The following is a 15,964-nucleotide window of genomic DNA, read 5'->3' on the forward strand; positions in this document are numbered from 1 at the left end:
TGGTAAGGAAAGCAACACCACCTTGGGATGGTGCAGGAGGTGGCAGAAGCAGTCTTACGGCTGGAAAGGGGAAGAGAACCGTGTAATGAGAATAATGCCTTCTCAAATATAGCTCATTCTCTGCTTTTTGCTTCCCCCCTCATCAGGGTGGGGTGGGCAGGAGCATCCCCCTGTTCAAATCCGCTTGGGCGCTTTGGTGCCTCAGGACTTATTTCTGCCTCGTGAGTGGTCCATGCTGGGATGTTGCAGTGGGGTTATTTAGGGGAGAATTAAAAGCTTTTTTAATTCTTCTTCTGGATGGTTTTTGGCACCAAGGAAACCTGTAGCTCTTGCAAAATGTTCAGCATCTCTGAACTTAAACACTATCGTAACATCAGACCTCACTGGATTTTGGCTTGGGGCTTGCATCCGGAAGTATTAAAATGCTTGTGTTAGACAGGAATGTTACCCTCGATATAAATTTCCATATAAAAACCTCCTCTTGTTGTTTCTCCATATATTCCCCCTGTTTGTCTCACTCTTACTTCTTTTTATTGCCGTTTCTGTTTGGCAAACACCACCATGGTCCTCGCTGCATGTCAGCCGTCAGGGGAGCTTCTGCAGGGCAATGAGGCTTTAAAAATAAAAAATTACCACTTTCTTTTGGGCTTCCCATGGCTCTCTAGGGCTTTTTGCCCCATTTTCTATGCCTGGTGAAGGAAATATGTGAGCAGTGGGACAGGGGGTGACATGGGGAGAACCCCACAGACTTCTCCCAGTGCCTGTGTGGCCACAGCTGTGGCTTTTCCCTGTGGATTCGGGCACCCTGTCCCTGCATGGGCTCTCCCCTGCACTCTCCTGGTGTGGGATGGCATTTACACCTTTAAAGCCTCCTCAGCCCTGTACTGGCGAAGGGCTGTGTGGTTGTTGGCTCCAGCCTCGGCGCTTCAGGGCATGATTTCAACCATGTCTATGGAGACCAATTTTCAACATCAAAACAAACCAGCGTAAGTGGAATTTATATTACCTTTTAAAAACGCAAGTCAACAGAGCTGAGGGCTCTGCTTCAAGGAAGCCTCTTGGGTTTGTTCAGGGAATTACTACAAGTATTTTACGTCCTTTTTGAGACTCCAGGCAACCGCAGGAAGCATCTGCCCAGGACAGCTGTTGAAATACCTCAGGTTGCATAGCTGATCAGGGGGATTTTGGGGCCTGTGGTGTGAGAAAGCAGTCCTCCATCAGCAAATATCCTCCACTGTAATTTTCAGGGCCAAGTTGATTTTTCTAAATTTCTAGACAGTATTTTTCCCCTATGAAGTACAGCGTTTTCATTTTGAAAGGTGGTGGTGGTCAAGAGCAATCAGACCAAAAAGTCTTGATCCCGTGTGTCTGAATGTGTGCAAATTTGGGTAATCCCAGAGGCAAAGAAATATTCTGCTGTTCAGAGATGGAAAATATCCCTGCAGCAATGTAACAGCAGTGGAAGGGTTGAATTCAGATAAAAGACTGCAGTGGAGAGTGTGTTGTGATGCTGCCCAAAGCCCACTGAAGAGGCAGGTTAAAGGTGTGTGAGAATGGGCTGGGAGTGTTTCACCCCCCTCCAAGATGTGTTTGAGCACTCAGTCCTCAGACTGAATCTTGAAAATTCGATAATAGATGCTTAAAGCCAGAATCTGGAAATTCTACAAGTGTGTTTTGTATTTACCCAAGCCAGTTAGACCTTATCCCATCTCCCACGGTCTGGGAAAGAGACTCACCAAGCTACTGGATTTAACATTTGAAAATAGCCTGGTTTAGGGATTTAGGGCTAGCTACAAGCATCAAATTATGACAAGATGAATAGTGACTTAAGTGGTTACTTTACGCTAGGAGTGGGCTATGCCAACAAACTGCCAGCTTAGAGACATATTTTAATTGCCTGGGTACCTCACAGGCAAGTGGGTTTGAGTGGGATGTTGGTACTGACTGGATCCTCATTTTTTATACATCAGCACTGCATGTATCATACACCTGTAACAGATATGTGTGCATAACCTTTGAGGAGAGCTCTATTTTCATCTTTGATTGCCATGACATGAATGTGATGCCTCTCCAGCTTTCCTTATACACTTACATGCAAACAGCCTTTGTACAAAGCAGAAACTGAAGCTTCACAAGAATGTCACTGTGGTCTCTTAACTTCTGTCACTCCAGAAATGGGGGTGAAATATTTGTAAGTCAAGTAAGGAAACTTATTCCTGCTAAATGTTTACTTGTGATAGACTTGTGCAGCTTTCAGCCAGGTATAATGGAAATTGTAATAGCCAGAACTGGCTCAGCTGTATAGCAGGGAGGGAAAAGGGTTGTTGGAGAGGGGGAAGCTTCCTGGTAAAAATAGGAAGCCAAACCATAGCCAGTTTGCCTAGAGATGTGATGCTCCTGCATAGGTTTCACTGTGGCTTCAGCATGATGTTCTCCAGCAGTAGCGTGGAAAATGATGTGCCAGTCTGGCCTGGAGCACGTGTCAGCTTAGTCTGCTCTCTGCTTGCACAAAACGGGAGAAGCTGCAGCCTCTTGTGATATACGAGAAGCAACTACTCCTTGATTATCCATTAAATTCCAGTGCTTTATTGGAGATATTCACTGTATAATTTAGATCTTCCCTCTTCAGCATACCAGAGGAGAGGCAGAAATCTTCCAGCCCCATTAAAGTTTCATGTTACTATTTTGATCCTCGTGATTTGGTTTTTAGTACAAAATCACCAGCCTTGCAGGGAGGGCTTGGCATGTTGCTTCATGTTTTCCACTGCCTACGTACCTTTGCCAGGTTTTAGAGCTCTCATGAAACAAAGCAGCCCTACTAAATACTGGAGGGTAGTCTCTAGACCGACCCTGGGCTGAAAAACTACCTGGAACCTAGTTCATTATAGGAAAAGAAAGCAGCAAATGCAAACCATCAGCCTTCAAATCACTTCAAGGGTCAATTCATGTCCAACAAGTGTGTCCAGAAATGGCTTTACAGGAAACACCATCATCTGCAATGATCTGGTTCCTGCTACCTTCCCCCAGGTAGTGCCTTTAAACTGGGCAGCAGTTAAGTTTTTCTCCCTTGAAGGTGACCGTTTTGGCAAGCATTTGCTGCTGATGGAGTTTGCTGTGATGCCTTTGTGGCCACTGCTGAGCTGGCTGTGACAGCTGAGCACCGACCCCAGTGTTGGCAGCGCACCATGGGCTGACTGCAGCAACCACACAAACACCTTCCTGATGCAGGCCATGGATGAAGCACCAACATGCCTTGTGCAGGCTGCCCCCCTTGTTTCTTTTGGTGTGGTTTTCAGTTTTAAGTCATTTGGCATCCTAACAGACTGTGCTGACAGTAGAGCAAGGATGTGGAACAGCTTCAGAGCTGCTAATGGCAAACTGGAAATGCTTCCCTTGTGCCCACGGGTGCCAGGGGAAGAGCTCCTGTCCAGGACAGCCACGTATTTAATGGGTCTTGGGAGGCTTTCCCGCTAATGTGTGTAGTTACTTCTCAGCCTGATCTGAGCTTTAACATTCCCAATGTTCTGCCATAAAGGGACAGGACCCAAACTCCATGCTGTGTTCAAGCTGTAGTATATTTACACAACCGTGTAAAGGTTCAGCTTCATTCCCTACTGTGTCCCCAGTTATTCCTGACGCTGGATTAGCTTTCTGGAGTTGTGGTTTCATTTTTGAATGGTCTCTTATAACCTCAGCATTCTCCTGAGATGTGGTGGTCAGTTCAGAGGCCTTTGTTCAAATGAATCTGGGCTAACTTCCCCCCATGTGCATTACTTCATATTTATCCCCATTTTTTGCTCAATATTCAGAGCACTGTAAAGGCTCTGTTTTCCAGAGGATGCTCATCTTTACCTGAACAACTGGATACCATTAGCAAAATGTTCTATTCCCTTTATTTTATCCGCTTCTTTCTTTGAGGCAGGTCCTTTGATATGTTGCCTGTAAGAACAGCTCTGGCACAGTGCTGTTGTGCCAAATTCTTCCTCCAGACACATAACAAAGTTTCACTTCATTTTTCTGCCATGGCGTTCTCTCTTTTTTGCTTGTTCCCCTAATGTGTGGGTCCCTGCTTGGCCCCATCAGCCTCCTGGGAGGTCACTTCTGCTGTGACTGGCAGAGGCTTGATTTGCTAAGTGCAGGCATTTGCAAGTTGCTCCTTTGGCCTGCCTTGTTTGTTTTCACGTGTGACCTTTCAGATCACAGGAACATTTCCATTTTCCTTGTTCATATACAACCTCAGCCTCTCAGAGAATGACTTATTGATTTTAATAATGCCTTTTACCCTGCTGTTTTGGTATGTTGGCTTCCCCTCTGCAGCTCTTACTCTGAGCTTCCAAAATCTGTTTGTTTTCCTAGTTTCCATGCCGCCTGCAGGAATTTTGCTCTTTTGACTTCTCACTTGGGTGTTTATTGTATATATTCTTTATAGGAAACATTCCTGTATATTGCACATAGATACTCCAGAAACACTCCAAGTGCAAGAAGAAAATGTGACCCTCAAGGGTCCACAAGGTGGTCACAGGTTCAGATATTTCTGGAGTGGCATCGGTAGGATTTAGGCCTTGAGGTGTCTGTGTGACTTTCATGACTGTGGTTTCAGAGTTTAACAGCATAAATATGTTGCTTTTGTCAACCCAGCTGGTAGGCTGCTCAGTCTGAAAGCCTTTCTGTATGCTTGTTCAGGTGTACAGATGGGGATGGGGCATGCTTTTGCATAGGGACTTTTTGCAGACCAGAACTGCAGAGACTTTAGGGGGTATCTAATGTTTCATTTAAGCAATGCAATGAAGTACACCAGAGTGTGTGTTTGCAGGGCAGGAGCTGCTGGCGTGCTTAGCTGAGAATGTTTCCCCTGTTTGAATATATATGTACTGTGTGGGTATGTAGAAATGACAAAGAATTGTTGAAGTTTAAAAATATCAATTATCCAGATGCATTTTTGGGAGGGAGAAGAGATGCAGAGTGCTATGTTCCTTCTGGGACTGTTGGGATTCTGGATTACAAAGTGAAATAATTTATCTCAAGCAAGAGCAGAAATAGCATGTGACAGAGTGACCATGTTAGCAAACAAAACCTGGAGCTCACCTAAATGCAGTAACATTTCTGGGTGTCTTGGCCACACAGCCCCTCATCCAGTTACAAGGTGTTTGCTGAGCTGCCAGAGAATGAATCAGGGAGTGCCTTCAATACTGCCTCGTGTTTGCAGCATTTTCTGCTGAGCAAATATACACAATAGTGTGAGGCTTTAAAAAGAGTTAACTTGAAGATCAGTTACTTAAAAATCACTTGTTCAATGTACATAATTGATACCAATGTAAAATTGGACTGTATTTTTCCCATGCAAAAAATAATAAAAGCTGTTGTACTGTCCTTCAAATTTGCTTTGGCAACTATAAACCAACTCCATTTTATTAAACAGCTCTCTTTCCTCCTAATATATACAGAAATGTTTGCAATATAAACATCTTAACTGGCCATCTGCTTTTCCCCAGATATAAACCACAGTTAACTTTTTGCCCTGCTCACTGACGCTGATAACTTTTTTCTGCTGGCCAGATGAACTCAAATTGGGTTTTGTAGCAGATGCAGCACAGCTCAGCTTTGCATTATGCAGGTGTTCCCCCAGCTGGGAAGTGTGGAAATGTGCCATTTTGCTGAGGTGAGGGTGAGGTTTAGATATGGGAGGGCGTTAAAAATAATTCTCCCTGCTAACAGTGGGCCTTGTCCCTGGTGGGCTCCATATGCTGAACAGCTGACTGGGGCAGCAGCTGTTCTATATTTTAATAGGAGAGTTATAAAGTTAGAAACATGGATGATCATTCAAAACACAAGCAACTCTTTGCAGCCATGGAAACAGGATTCAACAATAAACTTGCATTTGTGAGCCTTCCAAAGAAAATAATCCCACTGCTCTGTGTTCAGGTGGTCTCAGGGAACTGAATGAATTTGCATTTTGATTTTTCTTAAGTTCTGTTTAGAGTCCTTTTATTTTAAATTTTTTTTCTTTCTGCTTTCTATTTCTGAGAAGATATTAAACTTTGCATGTGATCCTCATTTAGATTCTTCTCCAATATCGACAGATTTATTTGAGAATCTTTCCTGGAGTGTGTTATTGGTAACCATCATGACGGTAGGATACAGAGAAGGCTGAGCAAACACTTTGCTCTCACAGCATTTATTGGGATTTCAGTGTCTCGTATAATCTGAGTAGCAATTCAAACTCTTGTTCCATGTTTGCTGCAGCTCCATGTGCTTTGCACAGAACATCCTGGAGAATTGGATGAACCTGCAGGTTTCCTTCCTAACAATGTGCAGGCTTTTTCATGTACAAAAACTCTCCTTGTTCAGGCTCTGAACCATCTTCTCATTGTGCCTATGGGCTTCTATCACTCTTGCACTCAATTTTGTACCACACCCCTATCCAAAACAATACCAACCACCCTCTTCCACGTTCTGCATAGCCCTGCTGTAGCTCCCAGCTTGCTCTGCTCATGTTTTGGTTTGGAGGGGCTGCTGTTATTCCAGCTCCCTGCTCTCATGGAAGTGCTGTGCTTAGCATCATGCATGGAAAGCAGTGCCCACACCCTGAACCAACCCACAGCAGTACAATGAGAAGCTGCTGGATCCGTGCTCCTGAGCTGTGTGATAATACCTCACTTGGCTAGTTTGGACTATCAGTGGTCTTGTGTACACCTGGATATTGCAAATCGACAGGGAACAGAGTTGGCAGGACAGTTTGTGTGTAATTAAAACGGGTTAAGCCAAGTATGTGAGCTTAGCACAACTGAGGTGTGGAGGACTGAGCAGGGTGAGTATGGCTTAGGCACAGGCATGAGGTACAACTGCCTCTGCTGCTTTTGCCATTTCATAAGTGTATAGACATTATTTTTCTCTGTATATATTGATAAATTTTGAGTCATTGTCAGAGGAGCAGATATTTAAAAGGAAGACTTAAATGTGCTGGTGATGAAACTGATGGAAATATTGGTAGAGCATGAAGGTATAGTAAATCTTTGGGGTAGAACCTGACTGAGACTGAAGGATACAAAGCCACTTCAGCCTCCTCTGGGTACTAAAATCAACTGTTTCTTGGAATGGGCAATGCTGAATTATGTAATTTGGAATTTAAAAGTTGCTGTGAAAGAACAGTCTGATGCTGGGAATGGAGGGGGATGCTTGAGGGGCAGGTACCGCTCATTGGTGAGGACAGGCTACACAGAGAGAAAATGATAGTTAACAAACTAAGTGTGGAGGTGAGCATGTGCTGCTTGCCACAGGAATTGCATGGAGGAGGAGGTTAGAGGCATTTTGCTCAGCACATGTGTGGAATGAGGAGTTGCCTTTCAAACCAAACGAATTTGTAGTGATGAATGGGGAGGAATTTCTTTGTGGAGATGAAGGAGCTTCCTACAAGCCAAACTCTATACTGGAGAATTTTCACCATGAAAAACTGAAAACATCAGTCAAATCCCTCTACAAAGCAAAACTACAAACCAGAATTGTACAGGTGAGCTCCTCTGTGCACAGAGGAATTGAAGGGTACCTGGGACCTCACCCCACCACTCCAGGGCCTCAGGCAAAGAAAATGCGACACAGCACCAGCACTACTTTTTGACCTATGCTACAGCCTTTTGGCAGATGAAGTGTTTGTTTAAAGCCACAAATGACTGCCTGAAGGAATGATCATTGGATAATGGGGTCCTGCTCTGCATTTCCCTGAGTGTGGGGGATGTGTTGCCCTAAACCAGAGTGGTTGTGGCCTGTTCTGAGTTATGTCCTGGAGTGAATTTTTGCTGTCTTGTCATGCAGGATCTCTGGATACCAAGTCATTGCTTTTCTGGGCACATCCCCTGACAGCAATCACTGAGAGTGACAGACATACTCAGTGACTATGGATCTGTGGGTCTGCACCACAAGAGGTTTTTCTTTGTGCACAATGTATGTACTGTTCATAAGTATTTTCTATGGAAGATTAATTATAAGCAGAAAAGAGGGTCTTTTCTGTGAATCAGCAACTAGCAACATGTGTGTTGGTATATTTTTCCTTTTTTAATGTCAATAAAACTAAATCTCAGTAGGAAATAGGTTTGTCCTTCTGCAAAGGAGTTGTGGTTTTAGTCTTCTATGGACTAACACTGTATGGACTGAGACCTGGTTGTTCTGGCTCTGCAGACTTGATGGAGCTTGGCTGACTCCCACAGTAGCTGACAATAATGGTAGCAGTAACAAACTACCTCAAGATAGACTAAATACAATATGGTAAGAGATCTTTATTAAAAATTTTGTACATCAAAGGATTAACTACTGCATTTTAAACAAGAAATAAGATTTTACATATTACAAAAGGTGTTATTAGTTCTTGAATTAGAAATAAATTTTATGAACACTGTACATGATACATCTGAGCTGTAAGAGCAGGAACAGGTCCGAGTGCCTGGAAATGATATAACTTAGTAAGAAAATGCACTCAATTCTTAGTATACAACATAGTATTTCTGGTAAAATAATATGTTAACTTCTGCCTGAAAATGCTGCATCCCTCTAACCCGTTACTATCAACAGTGTTCTCAGGAGAGAGCATGGACATTTGTGCCCTGATTTTCCATTTGGAGTTTCTTTCTTTGTTGGAGAAATATTCTTCCTATGGTCTATTTTTATTGGAGAGAGCAGAATGTTATTCTGTGGTGCAGTTAACACAATCTGCATATAAAAACCTGATGCAAAGCATTTCTCACAATGTAACTTCACCTCCAACCCAGATTAGAAAAACCAATTGTGATAGCACGTAAATGTCTACAGAAATAGATTTTTATTGACTGTTATCTTTTGTTCCTAAGCAGTTAAAAAGAAATATATTTTAGCTTATCAGATAACTTTGTGTATCATTCATACTAGATAACTTTTTTTCTTTTTTGAGATTCAGTGTAGCTGCATTAGAATTGAAAAGAAAAACAACACGGAAGATCACTTTTAAATTGCATGACCTATTTGGCTAGGAAGGGTGTGTGAAGTTTTACAGGATAGTATGAACATACAGTTCTCATACAAAAGCATAGCATGTATCTAGTCCAAGGAAGATAATGAAAAGGATTTAAATCTTTATACAGAAAGTGACAATGCCCATGTTATACTATGGAACACATCTACTAATTTGGAATTACAGGTGTAATGTGTGAATAAAAGATATCAACTTACTAAACAAATCTTTAAAAAAGAGAGCAAAATCTATAAATAAAATAGTAAGTGCTTTCTTTACCATAATATTCTTTGGCTGCTTTAAGTGCCAGTGAAGGGTTATTGCAAACCACTAAAATGCATAAGGTCCCACTATTATTGTTAGTCTCAGCATGGAGCTCGTACGATAGTTCAAGCTGTTGACTGTTAGCATCTCCAGGTCCACAATGTGCTCTCTGGGTCCTGAGAGGGACTTCACCAGCACAAGCATCGCGCTCACTGCGCTGGTTTGCTGCAAGAACAACAAAATTTAACTTGGTCAAATCCACAATGACTCTCTACTTGTGTCAAGAGAGTGCTTGTGTGTTACTACTCTGTACACATGTTCTGTCTCAGCACAGACACACACAATGCAAGTATTCTTTAAATGGCTATGACTAATCTCACACCTGGCTTTGCTGAAGGGAAAACTTTACCTGACCGAGGCTCAGAGGAATAAACTGCACTGCAAAATCTGGTACTGGTTATGCTGACTCTCCTGAAGGATGTGAGAAGTGCTAATCTGTCCCAGGACAGTCTTTGTTTTTATCCCCATCTATCAGCTTTTAAAATATATGGAGAATAAGTAAAACAAGAGACATAATGTCTTTAACAGTGATGTAGCTTGTTCAGTGGAAGGAAACTCAGAGCCTATCTCATGGCTTATATGCCAGAAGTCATGCTCCCCTTGTAAACACTGGGAATTTGTGCAGCTGGTGGGTCCTACCTGTTGCTGTCCCCATCTTGTATTGCTCCAAAGCACTTTTCCCAGTCTGGGATCATGCTGCTGGGGAACACTGTCAGGCCTTGGCTGTGCCATGCTGCTAAATTGTTAAACAGCTTTGTCATTTCCAGATGATGATAAAAGGGTAAACTCCGTCTCTCCCTTCACCTACTACAAACATTTTCTCACCATGTCACACAAGAAGGGTGTACAGATGAATCCAATCCATCTGTTGTATCCAGAACCCAGTTCAGAGTTTTACTAAAACAGTAGGAATAACTTCTAAGTAAGCCTTTGATTACTGTAGTCTCTTGGCAGGAATAAACATGTGCTTCCTTATTTAAGGCCTGTGATTTCTTGTTAGGTGGCAACAGGAGATTGGAATCGTTACTCTCAGTCAGTCTGAAGGCTTCGATTGGGGTCTAACACAAGTGAGTTTTTTAAGCAAATAATCTTGTATTTTGAGGGTAGTTATGGGGTTTCGATGTTTAATAAATCCAGGGAAAAGCACGGGATTATAGGTTTTGCCAGAAGTGAGATATAGGTGAGTAGTTCTTTGGTCCCATCTTGGGGAAACATGGTGTAAATGGCAATGCCATACCTTGGTACACTTGTTGGATGTACTGTCAACATCCCCCAATCTCCTGATTTGAAGGAGAATAATTGAAAATTAAAATCTTCCAGTTAATACATTTCTGATAGAAGCTTTTTGTGCTGATTCTGCTTTACTGAGTCTAAAGCCTCATATGAAACACAAAGGATTTCCCAGGAACTTGTAAATATTACAAGGGTCCAAGAAAATCAGATTCCTTCCAAAAAATCAGCAGATGTTCTAGACACTTCCATTCATATGTATCTATTTAATACCCAGGGTCCAACTCCCCCCAGTACTCACTCTCAGGTAAAATTCGCCATTTTCATTCCCAGACTTGATCCGGAATGTGTTTATAGTATTGGGGTAAATGGTGGTTGCCTGGATCTGGAAGATATCAGAGGGCACTGTCCTGTCTGAGCGGATGCTCATGTATTTGTACACCACAGAGTAAGGCAGCTCTCGGCAAATGGTGTTAGATACAGGGCACACGCAGCGGCTGAAAAACAAAAATTGACATTAAATATATTAAAAGATAATGTTCTGGTTTATTTGATCATGTTGTTTTTAGGATGAACCTAAAACAGATGAATTTTTCTCTTACTTCTCAGATGTAAGGACATAAGGCTCTTGACAAGGATTTCTTGGGTAACAGCGAAATCCTCCATGGTAATTCCAGCAGATTTCATCCTCTCTGCACTCATTAGTTGTCTCACACTCATTTATATCTAAGAGGAAGGAAAAGGGACTGTGTCAAAGCAGATTTGCTATGAAGACAAACACTATGTCTCCAAAACAACCAAAGAACTAGCCACCTGCTTGTCTGTTGAAACCCATTAGGCTTCAGTGTTCTTTTACTGCTTTTCTGGGACACGGCTAGAAAGGATCTCTCTGTGAAGAAGTGGGATAAACTTGTTTATTGAGTGTCAAGTAAGACTGAAGAATTTTTTTTGGGGTGACTGGAGATACACATTAATCATATGTGATGTAACTGAAGAAATACTGTAAAGTTTATAATCAGCAAAGAATAATTTTAGAGCAGATGTCTTGAAGACAGAGGAAAAACACCTCAAGGAAGAATTGTGATTTCCTCTCTTTTGCAGGTTCTCATTTTTAGTAACGTGGGTTTCATGATCTGAAATGCCTAATTAATGGCTATGTTTTAACTGAAATAGCTTTGAAAGGAATAATGAAAACCTGTTTATTGTGCAAAGCAGAGCTTCCTTTTTTTGCCTGGGAAAAGAGCCCCGAAGGGAGGTGAGGACTGTCAGCCTTGCACTGTATTAATGCCCTACTTCCTGTCAGTGCCACAGCCACACTGACTGCCTACATGGTCTGAATTTCACATGCTCACAGAAAGGGTTTATTCAAATGCAATCAGATTTTAGATGCTTAAACTAACCCACGGTGTTCAGTATCAGCTGCTGTTCTTACAAGGAGAAAGAAGTTAATCTGGATTTAATAAAAAATATTAATAAACAGTTATTTTCTCATTACTTCTGCCAATAATTATCACATCTATTTCTAAAAATAACTGTTAAATCAGGTTCTGGATTACAGAAGCAATGGTTCTTGCATTTAGTACGTTGTTCTGCAGTATTCTCTAATGAGATGCAGAAATGTTTAGCACCAGTGAGGTAAAAACACAAACATTAAAATTCTGGCATTTGGTGGCCAGAACGCTTATTTTTCTACACACAAAGTAGCTAAGCTCCTGAAGGCTTGTGCGTTTTTCTTTCCCCTTTTATCAGAAGAAAAATTCTTTAATTTCTACTGTGACTGGATTTAGGAATCTCTCTAAAAAGAAACATGATATAAAGCCATGTTTTGTGTCTGTAAAAAAAATGGCCTGATTTTATTCTGGGATGTTTATCTCTGAAACTTAGACCCATACCTTGACATCCAAGACAAATTTTACCTGCAGTTTGCAAAAACTGAAATTTTGTCCTAGAAATCTGAAGGACTTGAGAGTTTGAGCTGTAGGATTCAAATGAGATTATAAGATACTCAATCATCAAATACTTTATCAACACATCGTCTGCTAACATCATAGTAGCCTTGTCATGAAATATACACGTTTAGATAGGAAGCATTCTTAGTCTTGCCTGAAATGGTGTGAACAATGCAGGGTTGAGCCTGCTAAGCTGAGGGCACTTACCTTGACATGTTCTGCCTCCTACTACCTGGTATCCCTCAGGGCACACACATGAGAATTTTCCCGGTTCGTTGACACACTGATACTGACATATATAACTTGAGGTTCTGCATTCATCAGTGTCTGCAGAGAGCAAAGCGCTTCAAGTTACTTGCTTTTAGCATCTACCTTGTTGCAGAACTATGCAGCAAAATGCTTGAAAAACAGTTGTGTCTAAAAAGAATGTTATCAAAACCCTGAAATGTACTGTTTAATGCCTCAGAGTTGCAAATGGAAGGGACAGTTCCACTGGAGTTTATCAATAATCTTCTGTGCTGGTTTTGGCTAATGTAGAGTTAATTTTCTTTACAGTGGCTAGACAGAAGGAGAATTTCAGATTTGAGGAAGCAGAAGCTAATTTAGACTACAGAACAGGTTTGGGAAAACAGCTCTTGAAAGCATCTATACTTGTAGTATTCCAAAACATGATTACTTGGAGGGGAATAAAAAACCCACCGACAGGAGATTAGTTAGTAAGGCAAAAATGTTGCCTTTGTACTTGTGCCCTGCACCAGTGGAGTAGCTCTCTGGGAAAGAGGGAAAGGTCTTTTTCTTTTTTTTTTTTTTTTGCCTTCTAATAATATTCAGTGTATACCATTCTCCTTTGCTTTTTTATCCTTGTGTAACCATCGGTCCCTTGTGAGAGAAATCCAGTGTGAAACAGAACTTAACAGTGTATGCTATCGACAGGAAATTAATTTAAACCTACCAAAACTAGGGATTGGCTTGGAAAGCAGCGTAACTCCCTCCTACTATCTCTGAGGTTTGTGCCCAGTTCTTGATTTTATGTCAGGATCGTCCTTGGAGGCTGCATACTTGCTGCTCCCTGTTCTGTTCACTTGCAAATAGGATTAGCTTAAGCAGCTTGGCGAGGGAGCATCTGTAATAGCTCTCCTAGCTCGTTTAGGAGGGCAGTGGTAAACCAGAGACCTCTTTGGCTCAAAGGCTGGTAAAAAGGATATGGGCTTTAAGGGTGAGATCATCATGTGTCCAAAAGGAGATTAGAGGACCCCTGTGGAGCCGCTGGCAGAGGAAATAAAGTGTTGATTGTATAATCATCAGGAGACATGCTGTTTGTATACACAGGCTTGAAAGCACCTCAAAAGCACAATTGTCGCTTCCTTAAAATCAAAAATTTGAGGTTTTATTTTCAGAAGAGCCTAACAACACACAGAATTGCCCTTGTTTTTGGTTTGCATTCCTTTCTGATTCATTTAATGGTCATCAGCATTAGACCACACACAATACAAGTGAGTTTGTGAAATAAGTGTTCAGAAGCCTTATTCTTCCCAGCTGTGATTTCAAGTGCACTAATATATCTTGTTTTGCACTTACTTTTAGAGACACCCACCTGAGTGCAGCTGCAGTACTAAGGTGTGAATTAGCAGCCACGTTTGCAACTTAAAAAAATAAATGTCTTAAGGGTTTTGGCTACAAACGGCACCCACAGGGTGGCTCCACTTGAATTATGTCCCTTAGCTCACAGAAAGCCTTCTGCAAAACCAAAACCAAACCAAAAAGTTCCTCTCCGAAGACACAAAAAACCCCTTACTTACCTTCACAGTTGATTCTGTCACTGCTCAACTCAAAGCCAGGGTTGCACTGGCAGATGAAAGAACCCAGTATGTTGTAACACTGTTGTGCACATGGGTTATTGGCATCACATTCATTTATGTCTGAAAGGGAAAACTGCAGGTATTTATCTTGTGTAGGTGGTAATTAGGCTGAGTCAGTGGATTAATCCTTAGGCTGGGCCTGGTGCTCAGCAGAAACTCAGTTGATTCTGTCAATCCAGATTTGCAGTCACTGGAGCAGTGTTAGATCTATGTTTTACATGCCATGCAGAAATAGAGTATTTTTCCAGGAATGAGAGTTATTCTAATGTGTGATGAATTCTTTCAAAAATGTTTAGTGTGGCAATTAAGCTCCACATTCCAGTGTCTTTTTTCAGGTATGAAATGCCAAGTCTCTATAAATAATTGATATAAGGAACACATACTGATAAGACCTCTCAGCACGCAGTGGTTAAGATTTATTGGAGCTATTTATTACTCTTAAAATTTGTCCTTTTAAATTCCATTGCAATTATAGCATGAGCCTTTGAGGCCAGTAGAGGTTTGCAGTGCTCCAAGGGCTAGACCATATTGGGGGAAGGTATGTTTCTGTGCTAGATATTTTCCATGGTGTTGCCCATCCTAAGAACATGTGTGAGGACACTGGTATGAAAGGAGAAGCAATTTTTAATGGGAAGTTTATATAAGTCTCATCACCTCTGGAATCTATAGCCCTTGTTTTCCATAGACTGTTGACTAACTGCTGCTTCTGTGTCTTTCACTCTGTAGATTTTAGTGTGTTTTCCCTTATATTCCTCCCCTGCATGTTTTCCATTGATATTTGTATTTATCTGATATAACCATGAGTAGAAGCTGCATTTGGGAAAAAACCTTGAGTTCATGGCTCTTGCAAATGCTTATAAACGTCAGCTATACTATAATTTAATGATACAACTAAAAACTGACCCAGAAAACCAAGATAAGGCATTCAGAAAAATGAAACCAATGAAGAGGATATTAATTCTTTGTATGATGAACCTCCTAGTCCTGAAAATGAATTATGATAGGGAAAAACTCCTCACAAAGGTTTTTCTTCCTCCTTTTAGTTGATTTCTGGCAACAGTGCAAAGAAGGTACATCATGCCAATGCTACCGGAAGTAATAAGCAAGCTGTCCAAAGCCACAACTCTGTTAGTTTTCCAAGGAATATTGACCCACTTTCAATGTATGCAAAAGTTGTAACACAAATGTAATGGGCACAGCTGTCAAGTGTCACTGATGCCAGATGACTGTTGCAGATGTGAAAGTCTATATTGATGCAGCAACCATTGATCTACAAATTTCCTCCTGAAGCTTTCCTTCACTTTTCCTGGTAGGAGTGTGTTACTAGCCTAGGAAGACAGTGAGCCACAGGAGGGGTGTTTTGATGAGGCACCCAGCAAGCTTGGAGCTGCTATGGATTTGTGAGTGGAGTTGGAGAATACACCTTGCATTTGGGCCATGGAAAGGGGCAGATGAGTAACTTGTCATATGGTTATGTTGTGTCCATGTGCAGTTTTTTAATCCTATTTGCTGAAAAACAAGAAATTCCTCCCTCAATTCAGCGCTGTGCAGTGTGCCAGGGTGCTCAGTAAGGTCTGGCAATGCTTGGAAGTAATGGTAGAAGATGGAAAACACACTGATTTTGT

At 41.6% G+C, this 15,964-nt stretch overlaps 1 protein-coding gene across 1 annotated transcript; it reads right to left on the reverse strand.

Annotated features, from left to right (window-relative positions):
• Nucleotides 1-8,250: 8,250 nt before the first annotated feature.
• On the reverse strand, nt 8,251-14,426 carry LOC103797490 (EGF-containing fibulin-like extracellular matrix protein 1; the record flags this gene model as incomplete). Its single annotated transcript, XM_009069709.1, has 5 exons — nt 8,251-9,466; nt 10,833-11,028; nt 11,134-11,257; nt 12,688-12,807; nt 14,280-14,426. Coding segments are annotated over 5 exons (746 nt in total), but the record flags the coding sequence as incomplete, so codon positions are not given.
• Nucleotides 14,427-15,964: the final 1,538 nt, after the last annotated feature.

The sequence above is a fragment of the Acanthisitta chloris genome, unplaced genomic scaffold (assembly GCF_000695815.1).
Source record: "Acanthisitta chloris isolate BGI_N310 unplaced genomic scaffold, ASM69581v1 scaffold20672, whole genome shotgun sequence".
NCBI lineage: Eukaryota > Metazoa > Chordata > Aves > Passeriformes > Acanthisittidae > Acanthisitta > Acanthisitta chloris.